Below are 23,716 nucleotides of genomic sequence, written 5' to 3'. Positions count from 1 at the left end.
GTACATGGCTGGGGCCATGAGAGGGACTTTCCCCCAGTATAATGCAGGACAGTTTCCAGGGACGGTGGGACTGTCCTTCCCCAGTGTGACGCACAATAGGTCCCTGTGAGGGACTGCTGCTCTGTGTGAAGAAGGATGTTCCCTATGTACGCAAGTGACAAAATGCACCAAGACTGCACTATGTGGGAAGAGTGTGGGCTCTTCAGACTGGGCGCAGAGTCCCCAGGCCACATCATCCCAGATGGCCCCACGAGGCTCTCCTCTATCTCTGAGTCTCAACTGTGATGTTGGGTTGAAACTGGAATGGTAACCAGCAAGCCCCACCTAGAATAGAGCCTGAGTCACCCAGCTACACCATCAGCCTCGCTACCTCAGACCTGGTGGCTGGCAGGCGTCTGCCAAGAAGCCCAGTGTCCACTTGTGTACTTAATGGTGCCTGGGAGGAGTGCCCTTGACCCCGTTAGACAGTGTGATTCTGAGCCTGTCACCTGACCTCCCTGGAACTCAGCAAAGAGGGGATGGGGTGAAGATCCTCATCTTGCAGGATGTCACGAGGGTTTGTGAGAGTATGTGCCGTGCCCACACCAGGCTCATCACATGTGACAGAGGGCCCTACTTCTCCAGCAGCTCCGACTTCGCAGGGCGCTCGCTCTCTCGTGCTGGCTGTGTCCTTAACTGGAAGTGCGGGTGGACACAGAGGAAGACTCCTGTTAGGGCCTCTCCCTGCTGGTGGCACTGGGGCCGAGAGAGGATCTGGAATGCTGGGGAGTCCTGGGAACCCACTTGGAGGCTAACAACCCCAGCAAGGTTTCCTTTCCAGGCTGGGTACACAAAGCCGCTGCCTGGATGCCCGCTGAGGTTTGATGAGTCCTGCCCAGAACCAGCAGCCTCAGCATGTCCACCCATGTGGGTGCCCCTGCCCGTCCCCCCAGCACCTTCCGGCCACCGGGAGATGCTTGTCTGCTTTATCAGTGGTCCCCATGACTCTGACAACTGTCTCTCTTATCGGTGGCCCAGCGCCTGTCCATGCCACAGGCCACAGAGCTCCGTTGTCCTTTGGGCTATACAGGGGTAAGGCAGGAAGACAAGGCCTCTCTGCCACCAACAGAGACTAGCAAGCCACAGGTGAGAGAGCCTGCATCCCAGAGAGAGCCAGCCTACAACTGCCTGTGGACTCTGACCTAGCTGAGGCCGGGCCTGGAGAAGGCCATACCCCCTCAGGGAAGCTGGGGGCAGTGACTGGCAGGGCCAGACAGCACACTGATGCTTCTTTCCCTCCAAGCAGTACCAAGAATTGGGAGATGCAACGATTACTGGCTATCGCTCAGCCATCTTTGCTCACATCTGATAAAAAGTATTGCCCCATCATTCTCTGCTTTTGCACAGTTCTGTCCAGCACCCACCCACACCACCTGCTTCCAGTGGCACCAGCCTGCCCCTGCCAGCAGCTGCCTGAGGCTGTCCCTGCTGGTCTCTTCCCCGGGCCTGCCAATTATGGTAGCGTCAACTGGTTCCATCCACCCCCTGTGCTGGAACCCCATGGAACACCTTGCACCCAGCTTCCCAGCACCATTGTTCCAAGACACACAGAGTCCCACGGCCTTGTCTCCCCCAAAGTGGTGCAACCCTGGCTTCACGGCCTCCGTGCCCATAGTCCTATTGTGTGTCTAGCTCAGGCCTCTCCCCAGTACCAAATCTGAAGCTCAGCCTAGCCACTTTCTCAGGAATCTCACACTGAAGGCATCTGGCCTAGCTTGCTCCTATTAAGTCATTCACCCCTGCAGGGCCACCTATCTCCGTGGAGGCTTGCCCCTAGATCCCCACTAAACAGCACCAGGGCCAGCTCCTATCACCTCTCCCCCTGCTTCTGTCCCAGCCCCAGCTTTACTAATCTCAGCCTTTCCCTGATAGTCCACAGGGAGGACAACGACCTTGGATTTCTGATCTCTTGGCCTTCACCACTAAGTGTTGGGATGGCAGGTGTGCACAACCTGGTTTATAAAATGTGAGGATGAATGGCAGCCACCGAGGAGTGGCATGCTGAGAATGGATCTCTCCATCTCTGCAGGAGGACAGACCAAGATGCAGGGGGGGCTGGGGTCACTACTGCAGAGAAACAAGTGGGATGAGCCCCATACAGCTGTGGTTTCTCCTGGAGTCTGAGGCCAGGGTGTATCCTGGCTAGATCTTGGGGTGGCATGGTGGGGTGTACTGCTGTCCTACAGGTCTGGGGCATCATGGGTAGTGGTGATGCTGCTGTGGGTGATAACCATGGTGATAATATGGGGGTGGCAACAAAGACGCTGAACTTTCAGTCAGGGCTGAAGGTCAGGAGTGACAGGGTGGGGACAGGGTCGAGTAGGAATCTGGTCTCTGTACCCTGGTCTGGAAACTCACGAGGACTTTGAGAATTCAGGCTTTCCATGTCTTTGGAAGCCTGTCCCCTCCGGCTTCTCTAGACTTCTAGCTGGCAGTTCCTCTGGCTCATGAAGAGGAGCCTTGGCACTGTCTCTGCGAGAGTCCAGCCTACAGATGCAAAATGCAGAGGGAAGGGGTGTGGAAGAGAGCAGAGACCCTGTGGGCCTGGTCAGCGAGGCTGGTACTTCCTCATCTGGTCATCAGCTGTTCCCGCGCAAGGACAAGAGAAACAAAAGGAGACAGGAGGTGTGGAGGGCAGAGGCCGGGAGCTGGAGAGTGGGCCATACCTAAGTCTCCTCCTGGAGCCCTGCTGTGGAAAAAGGAGATGGTGTCCTGTATCCCCTGTCTCAGGGAGCCCTGTGGCTCAGAGGAGGGGTGGGGCAGATGGGAACCATACCAAGGAAGAAATCCCCACCCCACAGTGGTCTCTTGGAACTGCACAGTCAGGGCCAAGCAGAACCTGGGTTCAGAGGTGGTCATGTGGGAGGTGGACCCAAAGGGTGTCCCTAGAAGGGTCACCAGGCTCTGGCACTCTTTATCTGGGGCCCCAGCTGTGGCCACAGGAAGTCACTGTTTTGCTGCTGGTCTCCCCTCTAGGCCCATGATAACGCTGGGGGATCCTAGTGTATTGAGCAACACCTAAGCCTGGGCTGCAGGACCTCTGGCCTACAGACCTAGGAGCTGGGCCTGGCATGTAAGCTGAGGTGGAAGAAAGGGCCAGTGGGACAATCTAATTTGCTCTCTCCAAGTCTAGTGGGTGCAGGCAAGCAGATCTGTGTTCTTGTGCTGGGCCAGGACGACACACTCAGGGACCTTAACCAGTGTCCTTTTCTGATGCCCCACACAATTCTGTCCCTACATTCAGGTTCTACCACCTGTGTTGAGTCCCAAAACCTTCCAAACATTCTCTCTGCACTGTTATCCTGAACTGCTTCCCCTCCTACATCCAGAAACCTCCCTATCCTGGCAGGTCACTTCAAGGGACTCCTTTTCTTTTTCTTCAGGCTAGGGCTAGGGCTGGGGAACCCGCCCTGCTGCTGCTCTTCAGGCTTCCGCAGGCCTCCTCTTTAGTCCCCTTGACAGCCTCACGCCAGAGTCCATGCCCCGCATCTACTCCCAGCAGACAAGTCTGTGGATGACCGGACGAGCTAATTAATGGCTGGACCTACTATCAATGTGCGGCGACTGCTCTCCCTAATGAGGGCTTCTCCCTGTGAGGGCTCCCTACCTTCCTTTAGCAATCTCTCAGTTCTTCCTGTTAGAGTCTGCACTTCTGGTCCCTCGACATTATGTCCTCTTCCCCCGGCAAATTTCTACTCTCTTCAGTCTTACTCATGGAGCCTCTGTGGTATCTTGGCAGAAAGAAGGGTCAGAAAGGACCCCTAAGGGAGGGCCATACTAGGAATTGGGAGGCCATGAGGGGCGTTGAGGAAGCCTGGCAATGTGGAGGCTGTACAGGTTAGGACGTCTGGGCTGGGCTCACCAAGTAGGAGGGAATTTCATGAGGGTCTGGGTTTTGGTACCCTGACAGCCTCCCATCATCTGTCTTACCGGGCCCCAGAGAAGGTGCTCATCCACGTCTGTGCTCTGCGGGCCACCACTCTGCAGATACCAGGCCCTGCCTCCTCTACTCCACTCCTCTGCAGATGCCATACACACAGGAGACAGACGAACCCTGAGTACATGGTGTCCAGACACTGGCCCTGTCCAGAGGCTCCAGGTGCACGTGTGCATGGCTGGGGAGGACAGAGGCTGCCCCTTCTGCCCCAGGCCCCCAGGGCTTCCCATTTACCAGCCGTTATCTATCAAAAATATATTAACCCCGAGCCTGTTTCCATCAGAGTCTCGATTCCAGGGACGGTTCCAGATAAGCCTTATCTCTGTGCTGGTGCATTAGCCCCATGCTCTAGGGCCTGCCAATCATGCTGCCCCCACCCAGCCCGTGGTGCGGCACTGGTTGTGACCTCATGTTGTGTAGGAGGCCAGCGGGTGTCTCTTTTCTGAGGACACACCCCAGGCACTATGGCGGGCTTCTGGTAGTGTCTAGTGCCCTAACCCATGGTATGGAGACCCCACGCAGGCTCCTGTGGGTTGTGGCTGGAATGAACCTGGCCCTGTGGAGTTGTAGCTTCCCTAAAACACTGGAGCCTGGGACCACGTGAGGACTGGAGGGTTCTGGAGCCGGGGGCCCTGCCTGCAGCCAGTCTAGGCCAACAGAGCACACTGTTCCCTCTCACTGCTGCCGTGACTGGGCCACCTACCCCTCAGGACTGTGCACCCTGACTTTAACTCACTAATGGTGTTCAAGTTCCCACCAATGCCATGCCTGAGAGAGGCTCAGCTGTGCTCTCAGGCCACACTGGACAGGCCTGCTTCATATATTCTCAGGGTCCCAGAGGCTTTGTAGGGGGGTCACATGCTGAGCAACCCCTCGCAGTGCTCAGCCCTGGGCTCTTCCATGTGCCTCCACTTCCCTCTATCTGGGACCTCAGGAATACAGTCTTCGGGAGAGATGCTGCGGGTAGAGACTCTATGGACATGGAGACTCTAATCCACATACAGGTCCTGGAGAAAATGGCTGAACTGGAGCTGTGCCAGGGCTAGGGTGGGCTGCACAGCCTCTTGTGGGTTTATAGGCCTCTGTCCCTCAGTGTGGGCACATCTGTTGGCTTGCTACCCAGGCTGCAGGGATGTGATGGCAGCTCTATGCTCAGCAGCATCCATTGGGGACCCTGAGGTACAGGCTGGGAATTTGACCAAGGTTATAAATCCCATTAAGGGCAGATAGGGATACTATGCCCCAAACTGCAGGGAGGAGTCAGCTTCAGTTCCCTTGGCCAGAGAGGTTCCTGGTCCAGGTCTCAAGCTGAGCAGAATGACTACCTTACCTATGAGGACTCAGACCTGGCTCAGCCACTCACTCACACTTAGAGGCCACCAGTCCTAGAAGCCTCTACTGCTCCCAGAAGTGAGGTAGGGGACTGTGGACTTCAGCCAGTTTGGCTACTTGCCTTGAGGCCCTTGCCCAAGCCTGGGCCTCACTGTCTCTGACTGACTGTGCTTCTCAGGCTCTCATGACAGGTGGGAAGGGTCGGGGAGGGGAGAGGGCAGCTCAGTCAGTGACTCTGTCCTTCAGGCATGGCAGTCTTCCAGTCTGGGTGGAGCTGAATGAGGGCACAGTGCTGCACGAGAGGCAGACCAAGCAGAAGGCAGCCATCCCTGAGGTGCCCACACAGGTGGCAGCAGCGGGATTCCTTAGAGCTGGAATTCAGTTCCATTGGGAGAGGAACAACTGTAGTGGCAGTGACCACCCTACATTTGCTGCCCTTTGGGCCACACCCAGGCCAGTGGGCTGACAGGGTAGGAGTCCTACAGCTGTAGGAAGCTGGTCCTTAGGGGCCTGTCCCTGTGTGTCTTCAGCTATAGGATGCCCTGACTGCACTGCCTGAGGCCTGGCCAAGGATGGTGAAGGGCGGTCACTGCCATCCTGGCCTCTTGGATGCATGAGGGGCTTGGCGGGCTGATGGCATATTTGATTAGGGGCCATAGCGTTCAGGGACGCTGTGTTCTGTAGCCTGGGTCCTTTTCCTCTGCCCTCAGCTCTGGGGCTTAACAGACCCAAGTCATTTGATCACAACCTGGCCCTGTTAATATTTTTAATGCCATTTTTGAAAATTAAAGCATAATGCACTGATTACTGGGATAAAGGGAGGCCTTCACGTCTGTCTGGAGGTCAAACAGGGAAGCGCTGGGACATCTGCTACCCTTACAGGTGTCTGGAAAAGCTCTGACTCCTCTCACTGGTCAGCTCCACCCTCTCACCCCATCTCAGTCTCCAGGTTAAGCCCGAGGGTGCTGGGACTGGGATGAACATGGGCGGGTTCATGTGCTCCACCCTGACCTAGCAGCCTCGCAAGTCTGGTCCCCAAACTGGAGGTCAGGGTCTGTTGACCTTTAATGTCAACATGGAGCCCTAGGGTGCTAGTCACTGTCCAGAGGCCTTACTAGGTTCAGCTGCTCAGAGAACCTCAATTCTTCAATGCCCATAACACCCCAGGAGCCACGTGGATGGTCCTCACCCAGTGCCACACAATACCCTGTGATGCCTGGTAACCCTGGAAGACAGGCAGACTATGGGTGGGCTAGGTCACATATGGGATGTTTATTTCCAGTTGCAGGGTGCCAGCTACTTGGGATAGGGCTGACAGTGGCTGCAGACACCCTAACTGGGGAAGCCTGTGGGGCCCAGGTTGCTGGCTCTGCTAAGGCCCTTTCCTAGCTGGACCTAGCAGTTATCCTGGGTGGGTGAAGGGATGGCAGGTTTTCTCAGTGGGGCTCATCATCAGTGGGGATGGCAGTAAAATGGTGCTGCCTGCAGGATTGGGGAGATTGAGGCACGTCGGGGGAGGGGATCTGGTACTGTAGTCTGGCTTGCAGCGAGGCAGGAGGCCCTGGGGGACTGGTTCACTTAGGGAGTCTGTACCATGCGCTTCTGGGTGTCAAAGACATAGCGCTTGAAAGACAGACTGAGTGTCACAGGCTGCATGGGCTCTGGCCGTTCGGTGCCCTCCTCTTGCTTAGTGGTCTCCCCACGGCCAGCTCGGTTCCGCTTCTTGAGTGTAGGCGTCAGGATCTTCTTAGACTCAGGGCTGAGGCCACCTGAAGGGATAAAAGTGACTCACTGTAGGCAGAGCTGCCTCCTTGTCTCCCCACACCATGCCCTTACCCAACCCAGTATCACCTTCTACCCAACAAGGTAGGGCCTTTGTGACTCCTCCCCACACCCAATTCACTATAGCCAGTGACTCTAGGGGTAAAACTCTCTGATTTTCTGACTTCTTGCCTGGCCCCTAAGGTCCTAATGCTCTCTGGGAACACTGTGCTACCTGCCAGGCAGGGCACTTGAAGGTTCTGGCCACCATGGAGACACCCTCTTATCCCTTATGCTGGGAGTCTGACCCTGTAGCAGGCTGAGGTTCTGTGCCTTCTGCCTCTGGGTGGGTTCAGAGGAGGGGAGCCTCAGCAGAGAGGTAAGCAGGGAGGTTTAATCAGCTCACCTTGGCCAGACCTCCTGTGGGGGGTCTCACCCAGGCTCTGGGAGACAGTGTCTCTAGCTGGCTCCTCCGTCCTCATCACCCACCCTGAGTATGGTTGGGTTCTTTGCCATCCCCAAGAGCTAAGTATGACCTTTTTTCATCCAGAACACCCTTCCTGCTCTAACAGTGGAAGATGTCCCATGGCCCTTCAGGAAAAGGCGTTGCTTAGCCATTTTCAGTGAAGGTGCACCCTGACAGCACCCGGCAGCTGCAGACACTGCATTAAGTTTAGATTGAGTTCCGTATCCCACATGTTTGTGTTGAGACTTACAACCAACTGTCTTGGGTTTCCGGATGAGACACTGGGCAGAGGCTCAGGCAGTGTCTGCTAGTGTTTACTGGCACCTGGGTGAATCTCCTGACAGTCCTGAGTCTGCATGTGGGTCTCTGACAATGACTTTTTCTTCCAAGACAGGGTTTCTCTGTGTGGCCATGGCTGTCCTGGAACTCACTCTAGACCAGGTTGGTCTTGAACTTAGAGATCCACCTGCCTTGTTTCCCAAGTGCTGTGATTAAAGGCCTGTGCCACTATTGCCCAGCTCTGACAATGACCTTGAAGAGGGACCCCACCTCTCTAAGCACTCTGCACTGGGCCCTAATCATTGCAAAGTTAAAAAGTGGCACATCCCTGGAAAACTGCAGTCCATTAGGGACAGCTTGTCTCATCCCTGGAAAGCTGCAGTCCATTAGGGACAGCTTGTCTCACTGTATGAAGGGTCTGGACTCATTCTGACAGGCGAAAGTGAGACAGTGAGCTACCTCAAAGCCTGGATACCCTGGAAAAGTTAGGGGCTTGAAGCTGCTAATAGGACCCTGGAACCAAGATGCTCATGGTCCCCTGCCACAGTGCACCCAGTAGAAGGTGCCCTCCTGCAGCTGCCTGGTCTTTAGCCCTGCATCTGTGGCTTTGCTTCCTCCCAGACGGTGCCTAGGCCCTGGAGCAAGAAGAGGGCCCTGGGCTGGTGCCAGGCCTGCAGGTATCTGAGTTCTTGAATCAGAGTTGGGCCTTCCTCCTGCTGGCACCAGACCCTGACAAATGGTACAGGCCTGTCTCTCTATGGTGCCAGGAGGTCTGATCGCTGAAGAGGTGCAGGGCTCCAGAGCGTCTGTGCCATGCTGGGGAGACAGGTGTGGCCCAATCAGCGGCCCATCTCATCTGCGATAGCTCTGGTTACACACAGTGCATACTGCATCGGCACAGAGCAGGCAGGGAAGGAAGAGGAGTCTGGCACAAGCAATACTGTGGCCATTTAGCAGCTGGGTCACCTCAGCCATCACAGGGGTCTGGGAACAACACCAAGGATCTACCAAGAAACCTGTACCAACAGCTCCTGGGGCATATGGCTGATATCACACCGTTTCTTTAGCGCCCCCCCTCCCCCCGTTTCCTTTGGCCAGGTAGCATGTGCTGAGGAGTTGGAGCTGTACCCACCACAGGCAGGTGACCCAGCTCAGGCTGCAAATGTCTCTCAACTGCCCAGGGCTTCCTTTTTAAAGATACTTGGCACTGTAGGATCAGTGGACAGCCGGGAGTAGGCACACAGTCTAAGCCAGCTCCCCTGGAGAGATTCTAGCTTGAGAAGACCGACAGTCAACAGGTTTGGAAGCAGACAGCCTTAGATAGTAGGAGAAACTTAAGGAAATGTCCCCATGTCCCTGGGAGGGCGATGGTGGCAGCTTTGATGTGTCTAATGCAGGGCTATTTGAAAAAGACTGCTGGACTCATGGCCAGGTGACAGGGCCCACCACAGAGATTGCTAGCAGGCTATATAGACAGAAGGAATATGTGTTATGGTCAAGTCTATGAAGTATGTGCTTGCTTCTGTGGGGAAAAAAAGGTGCTGATTGGGTCAGGGAGTCAGCAGGCAGTTATGGCCCCTGTATCTATAGCCAGCGTGCCATCAGGCAGGACAATTTCCCACCCTGCTACCCCATTCTCCTGGCTCTTCCTTTGTGCCTAGGCAAATGGCAAGCACCCACTTCCCTGTACCGCATATCTGCATATCCACCTCTGTACACTTCTGGCTTTGTTAGCCCCTCAGCTAGATGATGCACTCCCTGGGGTTCTAAGAGCATCTATTCAGATAGCTGTCACCTCTCAGGCCTACTGGCGACCTGGCCACTGTACCCAGCCTCTCTAGCCCTCACCTGCTCTAGTTCTTTCCTATAACCTCGTCTCCGTCTCATCTGGTAGATTCTATTACCTCCGTGTTTTAGAATCTGTTGTCTTTCCCTGACCAGTTCTACCACAGTGAAGTTTCTGTCTTTACCATGTGATCTGCACTGGGAACTCTGGCTCCCAGTTGTCAGTGCTAGTGAGACCCTACAGGGCTGGAGGACCTAGACCAAGAACCCAAATAGCAAGCATCTAGAAGCCTGTAAGATAGTTCCTGCACAGCCAATGTCAACCAAGAAGTCTGCTTCCAGGAATGCAAAGCAGACAAGTGTGTGCCATGTGGGCCCAGATATGTAGAGGTGCCTCCATGCAGAGGTACCCAGCTCTCACTGATCAGGGCTGGGGGCACTGAGGTGCCAAAGAGCTTCACACTTGCCCAAGGTCCCACGGTGGGTGGTGGGCAGTGTTGCTTCTGGTGGTCTGACCCCATCTGTGTTTGAGCATTAAAGAACCTTATGTCTAACATCAGTTAGAGGGGCTCTGAGACCAAGGGGTGATGAGACAAATCCCCTTGCTGTAGTAAAGTGATGGTCTGTAAGACTAAGAAAGACTCAATGAACATTTAAAAGCAGATTCATGCTAGGGGCAAGGACACAGAGACGGCTTATTCAGTAGTGTACTTGCAAGCCCGAGGACCTGAGTTCAGATCTCCAACAGCCAGGTACGAAACTGGGCAAAGTGGTGTACACCTATAATCTTAGCGTTCAGAAGGGGAAGACGGGGGTCCCTGGGCTTGCTGGCCAGCAGAATGTTTAGTTGAGTTTTGTGAACTCCAGGTTCAGTGAGACTTTGTTTCAACTAAATTTGGGAAGTAACAGAGGAAGACACAAAGTTGACCTCTGACCTCTACACAAAAGATGTATTCTAAACTTAGTTCAAACAATGCAGCAGGCAGAACTTTCAGAAGAACCCTGCCAACTGAGCTACAGAGAAAAGACCAGAAGGCTCTATGACCAGCTCCCGGGACCACACGGGTGACAAGCAGTGCCTTTCTCCTACTTTTCTGAACTGCCCAAGGGCTTTGGGTAACCCTGGGTTAGGCACAGAGGCCATCTATAAAGGCCACACACAGTGTGCCCACTCCAGAACCCAGACAAGGGACAATATGTAGCAATGCTTGCACAGGGGCAAGCAGGGGAAGGGGAAGGAAGTCCAGGTGGGTCCCCACAGCCTGGTGGTGGGGCTCAGGGCAGTTGTGATCAGGAAGCAGGCTGGCACTTTGAGACCAGTGGCCTTGCTTCTAGCATGCTCTGGTTGTGCCTGGGAAGGGTGAGGCTGCACATGGGTAGAACTCCTTTATGGGCCCTAAGGTCAAAGTGTCTGACACAGTTGCTTTAAGCTAGAGCAGAAATCTCAAGGGGCAGGCTCAGGGACTGGCCCTCCTGGTTCTTCAGCCCCACTGGTCATTCCTGCTGCCTCCTGCTCTACTTCCTTGTCACCAGAGAGAATCCTCTAAGGCCTACATGACACTGGAACCCGGTCACACTCAGGGCCCATGCCTGCCTCCTCTGTCTCTCCACTCTCTGATGCTCCCGTCCCACTCTGCACATCAGTCACAGGAAACCAGGCAAGGGGTCCTGATCATCCACTTCTGGAAGCTGAGTTCCTTTCCATCTGCTGAATTCAGGCTGCTACTGCTCCTTGGAGCATGTCCCTACTGTCCTGAGCTAAAAGGAGTTTCTCCTAGGAGCCTCACCGAGCACTTGGTTTTACTGTGGTTGTATAGTGCCTACTTCTCAGAGGCTGGTGAACGGTGCTGATCTTTCCACTGCAGGGCATGGAGTCCTCTAGGTCTCCTGGGAACACGAATGTGGTGGAGGCATCCCATGCTGTGTGCAGCACCCAACACCATCATACTCAAGCCTCTGTATGCTGTGCTCCATGACCCACACCCCTTAGGATGCCCTCTCATATGTCACATGTATCCACTCTCCCATATACACTATATATCATATACAACTATTAGTACTCACTTATACTATTCATATCCACGGTCCATGGCCCTGTATATATTCCTGCATGCCCCACACATGCACACACACACACACACACACCACTCACATCCACCCGCACTCATCTCTATTACATATATCTATATGCCAGCTCCTCCACGTTACACACACCTGTATGCATCCCACCCAAATGAACAGGGCAGTGATAAGGCCTGGGGAAAAGATGCCTGTCCCTCAAGCGGTCCAAAGAGCAGTCTGGCTCAGGCATCAGGTTGGACTTTGGTCCTCTCTCATGTGCCAGCACCAGACTTCTCCTGGTAGGGGATGTGCTGGGGCTGAGGTAGCCCATGATGCCCCCTGTTCAGGAGGCCTATTCTCTCCCTAGACACCACGAGTCCTGGAGACTGCTCTTTTCTCTTTTGAGCCCAGACCCCAGGATGTAGTGGGGGTGGCAGTGACCCTATGTGACACCACTGCTCGTGGCTTCCCATGGGGACCTCTCCCAGGGCCTGGCTGGCCTTTCTCACTGTGCGCCAGCCCCACACAAAGGCACAATGGGCTGCAGGCTGCTGGGTCTTGGCTCTGCTGGGCAATCAGGGAAGAATGTGGGAAGTGAAGTTTTTCAAGCCCAGCGCGGGTGCCGCCCGGCAGTGTCCATCAAAGGCCAGCAAATTGCCTCCAATTGCTGGCGTCGCTTTCATGTCAGGGGCCAGACTAGAAGAGGGGCCTTCACGTTGGTGGGCAGCTGGCACCCCCCAGTGGGAATGGAGCTCTTGAGAGCATCTTGGGGTCAGTAGGCCCCTCAGGGATTCACTGAAGCCAGAGCAGCCATGAGGAGGCTACAGAAGCAGGACATGGAGAGAATGTGGGTAGGAGTTCTCCTGGGGCGGCAACCTAGTAAGGACTGCTGGCAGCTGACTGCACAGAGTTCGAGTTCAATAGGCTTGAGCTGGACAGGATGTAGAGCCATGTGCAACTCTGAGTGGAGGTGACCCGCTCTGCACAGGGGCCTGCTGGTGCTGCTGGCAAAGGTAGACGCCAGCTTGGGTGGAGTGGGGCTCTGGCTGTGAGGTTCAGGCTGGCATGACAGGAATGGATGAGTTGGTAATAAGGTGGAAGAGGCTTTAATGCAGGCCTGGCAGTCACATCTAATTTCTAGGAGGCTTTGTTCGTACCCTACTTGTAGGGGGTCCAGATGAGGTGAACCAAGGTGTTTATCCTCTAGCTGTGTGATAGAGCTGGGGTCTGAATGTGGGACTCCCACTTGTCATGGTTGGCCTGTTATCTGCTTCCTCACCTGGCCAGGGACAAGCCAGGGGAACAGATCTTGTAGAGTTTTTGAGAGAAAGCTAGTGCCTTCTGGGTTCCCTCTGAACTTCTGTGGAGCGTGACTGGGTCCTCCTGCCCAGTGTTGGCAGGTGTGGCCCCATGCTCATTACCTCACAGGCCTGTCCTCGCTAGCTGTGGGTACCAGCTCCCTGGTTTCCCTCTTTCCTTCTTTGCAATGGTCATGTATGTAAACAAAGATGCAATTTGCTTTAAAGAGATAAGGTGATTAATTAAAAAAAATCAGAACTGTATTCTGCTGTCCCAGTAACAAAAGGAATTAGGGGAGGGGGCGGCAGACAGGCCCGTGTAGCCACAAAGCCAAGTTACTTTCTAGGCTCTTGAGCACACTTGATGGCTCATATAGTCCTTTGATTGGGAGGAAACGGAGGCAATGGGCCCTGCATGCCCATTTTGATGTCTTACTGTTGCCTAATTCCTTCTTTAATTTATATTAAGCTTCTTAGCAGCAACAATGAATTCTTCAAAAACAAAAAAGGGCCCTTTGCAGAGATATTCCCGCACCAAGTTAACTGAAGTAACAATGAAGCCGAGCTTTGGAGATTGGGGTGTGTAGGGGGAAAAACAGTTCAGTGTGTAGAAGCTTTTTTTTAAAAAGACAAACCCCAAATCAGTCTGATCCAGACAGCAACTGACTTGGTCTTGAGACTCAGAAGGAGGCTCAGCCATTCGGGAGGAGAGCCTAGTAGAGACATTTGCTGTCCTAGGTTCTTATTCAGCTTGGAGGGAAAGCTGGCCACAGATGAGCTGTTAACCATCTGAGGCCAACTTCCTACTACCCGATCCTATGAGTTTACCACCCCGAGGAGGCTGCAGCTCCTTGAAACATGTGTTGGCACTAGGACATGCCCAGTTAGGCCCCCGGCCACTGCCCTGGCAGGCTGTCATTTTACACATGCAGCACGGAATCTTGGACTTTCTGGCAATCCTACCCACACCCGTGCCCACTCAGGGTTAACGTATGCTCGCTCCTTAGAGGTCGCAGGGCCTCTTCAGGGTGGGTCCTGCTGATCAGGGCCACAGCACAGCCCATGTGTGGACTTCCCAGCACTGCAGGAAGCATCTCTCAGCTCACTCACCTCCATGCTGTCAAAAATCCTTTTAGAACAAATCTTGACCACTCCTCCCAGTTCAGCCTTCCCTGAAGAAATCTTTAGATCCTCACATGTGTTCAGACGAGGCCTGTATTTCCTAGGTACCCAAGTGGCCTGCCTCCTACAGACCTCTTAGCATGCCTCAGCCCCCTGTTTCAGTCCCTGCTGGGCTCCTTCAGTGGGGTATAGCAACTGCCTTGGTATCTCCTGCCTAGACTTTCAATAAGAGGTGGTTGTACCCTGATGGTCTTCCTCCTGGAATCAAGGCACCAACCCTTCCTCAGAGACTCCAGCAAGGGCCACCCTAGTCCCTTCAGCTTGCCTGGCCCCAGCAGAAGGGTCCCTGAGTATGGTTCTGTTCCTGGGGTGACTCCCTTTATAGGAGTCAGAGCTTCTTGCTAGTCTGTTGGGGTCTTAGTGGCCCTCTCATGGCCCACATAGGCCGAGGGGCGATGAGCATGTCTTCTGATCACAGCCAAGCAGGATGTGGAGGAGTCCTGGAAAACGAGACCTCTTCCACCCCTGCTGGCCACCTCCACCTGGACTCAGAGCCCTTTGGGACAAGGATAAGAAGGACGTCCTGGGTCTATGTTTCCTCCCCTGGGCTCAATCAGGTTTGCCAGGAAAGTGCCCACAGCTTTTAGAAAATGGGCCATGGTGCCGGGTGAGAGAGGTGAGAGGGCAGTGAGGACAGAGCTGAGGTGCATGAGGAGTGGGGGCAGTACCATGACAAAGCTGAGGTGGGGTGGGTGGGTAGGTAATGAGAACCGCCCCTGCAGGGTTGTAAGGGAGTGAGCTGATGGCTCAGCACCCTCTCCCTCCTGTTCTTCAGTGAACTGACAGAAGCCAGTCTCTGGTCACTTCTATCACTGCCATTGCCAGCATCCCCTTACAAGCTCCCTCACCTAGCCAGTGCCACAAAGGTGCTCTACAGGTGAGTCACTGCCCAGGCAGGTGAGGCTCTCAACTGCGGTTCAGAAGCAGGACTTACATCTACAGCTGTGCTTACAAAGTACCCACTTCAGCCTGTTGTTCAAGGCAGGCCAGGCCCTTTACTGTTCTCCGGGAACTGTCACCAGGAAGGGCCAGGCTCCATGACATCTCTTCAGAAACTTCTGCATTTTGGGTCACCACGGGGAAATGTTAGTTGGTTAGACCTGTGGGCTGCTGGGTGTTCTCTGTGGACAAAACAGTCTTCAAAGTAGCTACATGGTATATAGAGGGATCCTAAAGGAAGAGCATCTCTGGGAGGCCAGCCTGGCCACAAAAAACTTAACTCTGGGCCAGTCAGCGAAATGCTCACTGCATGACGACTATGCTTCATGGACAGCCACATCTCAACTGCAGCACCTCCAGGCCACTCATATGCCAGGAAACTGAGGGACAGAGACATTCAGTAACTTGCCCAGGGGCACAGCGAGAATGTCCTCGTTTAGATCCACGCCTTCAACCAATCTGCACAGCTCCTTCCATCTTCCCTCCTTTGTGCTTGGGGCAGTACTGGTCTGTGACACTCCATGGAGCGTGAGACAGACTGTGGCAGGGCGGTCCTGAAGCTGAAGAGTGGGGGGCAGGTTCCTGGTGACTTCCCACGAAGTATTTCCCCCCACTACTCAGGGGGCAGAATTTTAATGCTCTCACCCTCCACATGTACACTCTTTAACATAAGTTAATCTTCAATTAAAATACCTAGAGCAGAAACTAAGATAACTGGTTTAAAAGGTAGAGCTATTGACAATAAAAGTCATCTTCATATTGCCTTCACATTGCTTTTTCTTAAAAAAAAAACCCCACATATTAAAAGCATCATTTTTATGACTTGGGGAAAAAAGCCACTGAGAATAATGGGAGTGAACAAAGGCTCAGGAGCAGTCATTTCCAGGGCCCATATGTGGCATCCTGATTACTGTATCAGCTCTGCTGCCAGAGAAGAGGGCAAAGCAAGCACAGGTGACTGGTACCACTGTCCTCTGTGGCTGGCAGGCGAAGGGCAGGGGTGGCATGGCAGCAGCACAGCCCCCGTCCACGCTCCTGAAACTGTAAATTCTGACGGTTTTTCCCTCTCCGTCCCTGGTCTTCAGCCCAGGGTGTCCAAACACATAGCTGATGCTCTGCATATGAGCTGACTGGCTGAATTATGTGTGGGTCCTAGGGAGGATCTCAGGCCTGGACTGTAGCTCAAAGGGGCATGCCCCATTGAAACATTGGCACTCCAGCCTGCCTTCCTGGTGTATCTGCCAAGGCTAGGTTTCCTCATGCTGAGACTGAATGGGTCCTTGTGCCCAAAGCAGGGTCTGGGGAGCAGTACCTCTCAGTGACCAGGTCTTGGTTCCTCTTCCCCAACAGGCCCCTCTGGCCCAGCTCTCCCACCTTCACAGCAGCTATCTCTTCATCACTACTGACTGCTGCCTGCCCGGCCTCTGACATCACCATGCAGCACAGTGGCTGGTGGTCGAAAGTGGCTCTTGTCTACTGGTTTCACATTTTCTAAAATACTCACTGTGCTCTGACCCAGGCTGAGATTCATCCCTGTATGGCTCCAAGCTGTGGTTGGTTGTGGCTAGTGGAGTTTTTCATATATATGGGGACCTCAGGCAGGCCTCTGGTTTGGGCCCCTCACTGGGGACCCGAATCCTGGTGGTATGCTGTGGCATTATAAGTGCAAGGGTTCCTGTCTAGCATGGCACCAAAAGAATAGCCATTGTCCAGATCTGGATCCAGCCTGGTCCAGCGGGTGCTATGAGAAGGCATCTATTTTTGAGGGGACACGGGATCATGCCCAGGCTCAGCGGCCTGCTGTGGAATACCAGGCCCTACCACTCACAGGTACAAAGGCTCAGGGGAAGAGTGCTGTGCTGGCCGGGTCTTGGGAGAGGGACAGAAATCTCTGCTTCCAAAGGCCATGCAGAAGCCTTCCCTACAGGTGCCAAGTGCTTAGGGCTGTTGGATAAATACCGGAGGGGTTAGAGGAATCAGGGACAGGAGCCAGCACACTTTGGAAGGAGGTGGGTCTATCACTTCCTTCTCCAACCACACATCCGTTATCATGCAGTGCACAGAGAGCGGATCAGGGCAGCCCTGGGTATCTCCTGTGTGCCAGGCCTTGCCTCCAGTTTCCTCCACCACCTGTGGGAATCAAGGCTGGTGACTGGTGACTGGGGTAAGGGTTAGACAGAAGAGCACCGTGGCCTGGGCACATGCCTGACATCACACAGAAAGGAAGTGGGGTGGGGGTGGCTTCTGTCATGGGACAAGGCTTCCTGTGCTGACAAGATGGGCCACCCCTGTTGTAGTCCCTGTTCTAGTGGTCAGGCTCGAGGTCCCTCCATTTCCCAGAACATAGTGGTTAGGAGAAGAACCACAGGCACAGGCTCCTCAGATTAAGTGTCCCCAGCACTGCCTCTACCTTCCCATATGCTATACACATGCCACCTAGCCCAGAGCGACTCATCTAGGTCTGCTGTGGACAGAATGGCCCCGTTCAGCCAATAATGCTCCAAACCCCAAAGAATACTGTCTTCACCATGACCTTGGGTTGTCAGAACAGTATGGATTATACCTGAGGAGAAAGTCTGGCTACATTTTTAGAAGGCCATATGCTACCACGTGCTGGGGATACATACAAAGAAAGAGGCATTTGGAGCTAGTGACCTCTCACACCAGATTTCCTGGCCTTGGGGCTAAACCCAGGTAACCAATGCTTACTAGTGCTCCTTGCTTAGCGTCACAGTGGCTCTCCACTGTGTGATCTGATTATGAGGACCGAGGCACTGAGGGATGCGGGGTAGACACAAGGCACACAGAAACACCACAGACTCCTCTCTCTGCTCTGACAGCCCTGTCAGGGCCCACTGCAGCCTACTAGATGCTACATCTGAGGATACTGCCCAGCACCTTCACAACCTGCCCTCAATAAACATATGCATGTTCTCACGGTCCAGGCCTGTGGCAGGGACCTTATGTGTCCTGTGCTGGTGCCCCGTGGCTCTGCTAGTAGAGTACTGGCTACCTCCTGGTGGGCTCTGAAGAGCAACCTGGTACTGGAGATCTGCTTACTGCTCTTGTAGGAAGTGGACACAGACCCACTACAGGCCACATCATGAAGACAGCAGGAGGTGGGTTTGGGGATTAATGCAACACCCCTGTTCTGTTGTGGAATATTAGTTTAAGATGTGTTACATCCGTTAATGTTATGGAACATTTGTTTAATGATGCAAAGATGTATTGCATTTTTTATGTTGCATTTTTTAACTCTATAAAGCTGTGTTATTTTGCCTGTCTAAAGCACTTGGTTGGTCTAATAGAGAGCTGAATGACCAATAGCTAGGGAGGAGAAGGAAAAGGGGGCTGGCATGCAGAAAGAATAAATAGGAGAAGAGTTATGGGGAAGAGAGCGAGAGCGAGGAGCGAGGAAAGGAGAGGGGGATGTCAGGGGCCAGCCACCCAGCCACACAGCTGGTCACTGAGTAAGAAGGAAAGATATAATATATAGACTAAGGAAAGGTAAAATGTCCAGAGGCAAAATGTAGTTAAAGAGAAACAGGATAATTTAAGTTAGAAAAGCTGGCAAGAAACAAGCCAAGCTAAGGTCAGGCATTCATAAGTAAGAATAAGTCTCTGTGTATCAATTTGAGAGCTGGGTAGCAGGCCCCCAAACAGTACAACAAAACAAAAACAAACAAATAAACAAAAAACCACTATGTTGTTCAGTTAGGGTGCATCCATGAAATCACTGTGTCTAACGAAACAAAACCCCTCCCAGTCTTCCTGTGACTGGAACATATTTACACATGTGACAGTGTGGTGTAAGAGAGCGCTAAGGCTGTCCCCAGTGCTCAGGGCAGCTGTTCTGAGGCATGCTTCTTCTCCAGACCCATCTGTAACTGAAGAGAAGGGTACCATGGCAGGCAGTGGCTAGTCTATTGAGGACTTTTGGCCAGTGCTAAAACCCAAGTGATACAGACTATCTGTGGCTCCATTCCCCAACCTCTGCCATTGAGTGAACTGAGGAGAAACTAGAGCTTGTCTCAGCAAAGGCTGTCCTTAGTAGGGACAGCTGCACCAGGCAGTTTAACCTGCACTACAGTTTTTGCTCCCTCTGAGGAGTTCTGCTTTTATTTTAAAGGAGAAATCAGATTCATAAGAACAGCCAGAAGAGGGATATATCTAAAGTAAACTGCCCACACTGGGAAGGAGTGTGAGCTCATAGGGCTGTAAGCCTTTCTTCTGGGAGAACCAAACCACCCAGGAGTCCTATGGCCTGTACTACTCCTCATGACTTCCATGGCCCACAGTCAGCTCCAGCACTGGTGGGAAAGCAGGGGTCCAGAAGAACTTCTTTGAGGGGCTGGTGGCCCTTATGGCTCTGTGACAAGGCAGTCTGTATGGGCAATGGTGAGTTGAGCTTGCACGAGCTGGTAATGCATGCACCCTGGATGCACTTGTCCCTCAGCTGACACCAGGGTTCCAAGACAGTTGCCCACAGATGCAAGGAAGAAGTGAGCTCTGGTGACCAAGGAGGGAACATGCCGATCGTAGCCAGAGCACCCTGCTTCTTAAGAGAACCTTCTCCAGGTAGAAATCTCTGACCCTAAATTACGTTTGCAGCGCAAGCTGTCAAGGTGTGGCTGGCAACACCTTTTACTGGGGAAAGCTAGGGCCTCCTCCTCCTCCATCACACCCGTGGCTCAGTACACTTACTGTGCAGCAGCACTGTGCTATACACTTTGTAGTTCCCTCCATTCTTCAAGAAAGCCTTCTTCAGATCAATTCATTTCACGGGGCATTGTGTGCTACTGTGAGGAAACTTAGCCTTTTGTCTAAGAGAGCGCATCCAGTGACATAAATGGGCCACTGTGATATTCTGGGTCTGAGAGCTGAGGGGTCTGGGATGCCACAGGCAGCACATGCAGCCTATTAGGGACACGGGTGTCTACTCCTCCACAGCACTAGTCCGTTCAGGACTATTTGGTGCTGTCTCTGCCCGTGTGTGTGTGTGTGTGTGTAGTGTGTGTGTGTGTGTGTGTGTGTGTGTGTGTGTGTGTGTGGTAAATAGCAGGGGTCTGTGTGACCTCAAGGACCATGGTTGGCTGTGGGAGGTCTATATTGTCCAAGTTGCCTGGGATGTGGGAATGGGGCTCAGATGTTCTCAAAGTGACCGTGTGTAAGAAACTGCTGTGGACCAGACTTGCTAGGCCTGTGCTTGTGGAGCTAGCTCACATGGCTAGGTTCCCTGTATCCTATAGATACAGGCAGATCTGTCTGTCACAGGCCAACTTTGGCCCCTGGGTACATGGAAAATTGTGAGCCTGTGTTCCCAGGGTAATATCTGGTCCCTACTTTCTCTAGTGACCCCCTAGGAAAGCAACTTCCCTATGCTACCTGCCTGTCTGGTGGCTAGGTCAGTTACCTACAGAGCTACAGGGGCTGTCACAGGGACAGCTTGCCTTGAGACAGTTTAGTGATATATCTGGAGTCAACAGACATCCAGACTGCCAGTTACAGTAGCCATCTGGGGCCTTATAGCAGGAGAAGGACTAGGCAGGGGCAGGAACAGCAGGTCAGAGAGCAAGCCCAAAGGCTGAGTAGGACACACTGCTCTTCCCAGTCAAGCAGGTGCCTTGGCTACCCCTTCTGCCACTGACCCATAGGTATTTCCTTTGTGATATGGGGCAATGCCCAAACACTGGCAGGCATAGGGAGGTGGCAGTGAGGAAATCTTCAGGCACTTGGCCAGCAGATGCTCAGGAAACAGCAGCTGAATGAGAAAGCTTAAGCCATGTTCTTTATCCTTGGACACAAACCCTCCCCATCCTCCGCTGCATTCATGTGTTCATGTGTGTGCAAGTGCTAGGGGACAGGCCTGGGATGAGAGCAGGGCCTGTGTCACGAGACTGCGAGGTCTAAAGGACTTGGCAACATCACAGGCACTGTGATGGAGTCTAAATGCTCCCCAGTTTGTTCACATCTCTCTACCCCCTTCCACTCTGGGTCACTCTGTTTCCCTGAGTCTCAACATCCAAATCACCTCCGAACTTCAACAGGCCACTGTCCCTGAGAGTTAGGCATCCACGAAGCAGCTAGAGCACAGGCTCCGTGTTCACCATGGGGAGCCAGACTCTGGCCCAGGGTCTACTCACTGTGCAGCTTCCTGTGGGATGTTAGGCCCCAGCCTCAGTCTCCTCCTCATACAGGGCTGTGAAGAAGGTGTGAGTTAACACGATGGTGTTCAGGGCAGGGTCACATAAGATGAGGTCTGTGTCAACTCACTACTCCACCAGAGCCACCAGAGCCACCCACTCTGCACTTGCCACCTGTGCCTGCTGGGTGCTGATAGGGGTTCAGATCTGGGGCCATGCATGGGCAAGTGTGTCACATTTCCAAGAAGGACAGACTCAGGCCTGATAAGGACATAGAACAGAAAGTTTCTGGCAGCACAAGAGTCATAAGGGAAGAGGCAGAACAGTAAGCTGGAAGCACTCTTGGCTTGGTGGCTTGGGAGGACAGTCCTCAAGACAGCAAACAGAGGCAAGAATGCAAAAAGAGGCTTCACTGAGAACCTGGGCCACATGGGACAGCAGTGCCTGTGTGAACCCCACGGGGAACCTCAGGGCAGCTGCCATGGGCCTCCAAAGCAGACTCCTCCGAACTTCCTTTCGTGGCCATGCACTGGATCCCATCTTGTTCTAGGACAAGGGTGTGGGAGGGAAGAGAGCTGGGTGAGGAGGGGCAAGGGCAAGAGTTGAACACTGGGATTTATGAGCTGCCTTTGGCGGCATGGGGGAGGGGCTCCTTTTGCCAAAACAATATTTAATTTTTTTAAGGCAGCTACAAAGCCAGGATTAAGCCTAGGTCCTAAAACGAGCTCATAAAATTGAAAAATATTTATCTGGAAGGGTGGCAAGTCCAATAAAAGTTTTATGAATGTCTCACAACTGGCCCGTCAGGAAGCTGGCCTCTCCCTCACCTCCCTCTTGTCAGAGGACGGCACACACAGGTGGGACGCACGAGACATGGCTAAAGAAGCCCAGTGCCTGGAGTCCTCTGCTCTGTGCTTTTCCTGCTCCTCCTCACCTTCACTCCCCACCTCTGTGCCCAGCTTTGTCCAGGAGGTCCAAGGGTCTGAGGGTAGCCATAGACGACTCTTTCAGGGTCTCGGAGGGCTTTTGGCAGGAAGAGACCACAGGTTTATTGTTCAGAGTAATAGGAGGTGGCTGATTTGACTCTAGTTTTAAAGAGACCCACAGCCCAGGGCCTTACTTAAAGCCACTGAGAAAGTGGCTTCACATAGACAAATATGTTGAGCTCTCTCCTGGTTTCCAGGCCCACGCCTCCTCTGTTTTCCACAACATCATTACCTGCTTATCCACTCTTCCTCACTGCACCCATTTCCTTCCTCTGCTTCCTATTGCCTGTACCTTGAGTATCATCTGGGGGCCTTTGCACAGCTGCTCCTGAGGAACCCTGGCCCACGCCAGGGCTGGGTTCATTTCTTGAACAGGCCTCCCTGCCTTGGAAGAAGTCACGCCACCCGATCTGATCTTTCACCTCTAGAACCATCACTTCTCCCTTCCCACCGACTGCGACCAAAGCACTTTTGCTTGTGTGGCCCTTCCCAAAGACACTGTCTGAGGGTTCAGCAAAGGGTCGACTTCCACAAAGCCAAGGTTGTTCGATTCTCAGTCACTGACAGGAAGTCAAAGTTAGCAGGAAACCAGGTGGCACACACAAGAGCCCAATTTCTAACCAAATGCCCAGGCTTCCTGTCACTCCTATGACACAAGTCTACCAGAAAATCCCAGCCTGCTCTGCTTACAGAAGGCAAACCCCAAGCCTCTGAGAAACAAAACAAGGTGAGCACAGCAGCTCTGAAAACCACCTCCTGCATCTGTGGAACTGGCAAGAAATGGCCAGAGAGCACAGTGCTGGGGATGGCAGGGATGCAAACTGGCTGAAGTGCAGGCCTCTGTCATCCATGGTACTGGGGACAGCTCTGCTGTCAGCACCTACCTGAGCTGCTCACCTGTCTGTGGAGTGAAAGAATGAATGTCCTGGCAACCTCGGACAGGTGTATAAGTTGAGTTAGTTATTCAGATCATGAGACATTTGCAGTTAGGTTGCAGAAGCAACCTGAAGTCATGTCCATGAAACCCAAAACAACAGAGAAAACTCAGAAGGTGCTAAACTCAGAAATTCTTCGAGTGCTTATGTGGTGCTCAGAAAGTCTCACATTTTAGGCATTTTCAATTCTGTGTTAGGGATGCTCAGCTAGTGATGTCTCTAAATACTATAAAAATCCAAAAATGGTTGATTTAACACTTTTGGTCTTAAGTGTTTGGATAAGGGATGCTTAGCTTGTGCACTGACTGAGTCATCAAATAGGCAAAGCACAAAACCCACTGGGGCACAAGGCTAGCTGAAAGGAGTGACAGCCACCTCCAGGGAGGGCTGAACTAACAACAACAACAAAACAATAAAAAAAAAAAAAAAAAAAAAAAAAAAAAAAAAACCCTCCAAACCAAACCAACGGCTACCTCCCCCACCCCAAACCAGGATTTGCCCATGTAGCTCTGGTTGGCCTGGGAATTCTGGCTCTGCCCTCTGATGCTAGGATTACAGGCAGGGACCACCACA

General features: G+C 53.1%; 1 protein-coding gene across 1 annotated transcript in view; it reads right to left on the bottom strand.

Moving 5' to 3' along the window:
• Positions 1-6,561: 6,561 nt before the first annotated feature.
• Eefsec (eukaryotic elongation factor, selenocysteine-tRNA specific) overlaps positions 6,562-23,716 on the bottom strand; it is a 210,933-nt gene continuing 193,778 nt past the window's right edge. Inside the window, exon 8 of the mRNA XM_038320802.2 lies at positions 6,562-7,077. Within this exon, the coding sequence (XP_038176730.2) occupies positions 6,887-7,077 (191 nt within the window). The 3' untranslated portion in view covers positions 6,562-6,886. The remainder of the gene's footprint in view (positions 7,078-23,716) is intronic.

Source organism: Arvicola amphibius, chromosome 2 (genome assembly GCF_903992535.2).
Source record: "Arvicola amphibius chromosome 2, mArvAmp1.2, whole genome shotgun sequence".
NCBI lineage: Eukaryota > Metazoa > Chordata > Mammalia > Rodentia > Cricetidae > Arvicola > Arvicola amphibius.
Note: the sequence above shows the minus strand (reverse complement) of the source record. Positions and strands in the feature narration are given on the sequence as shown.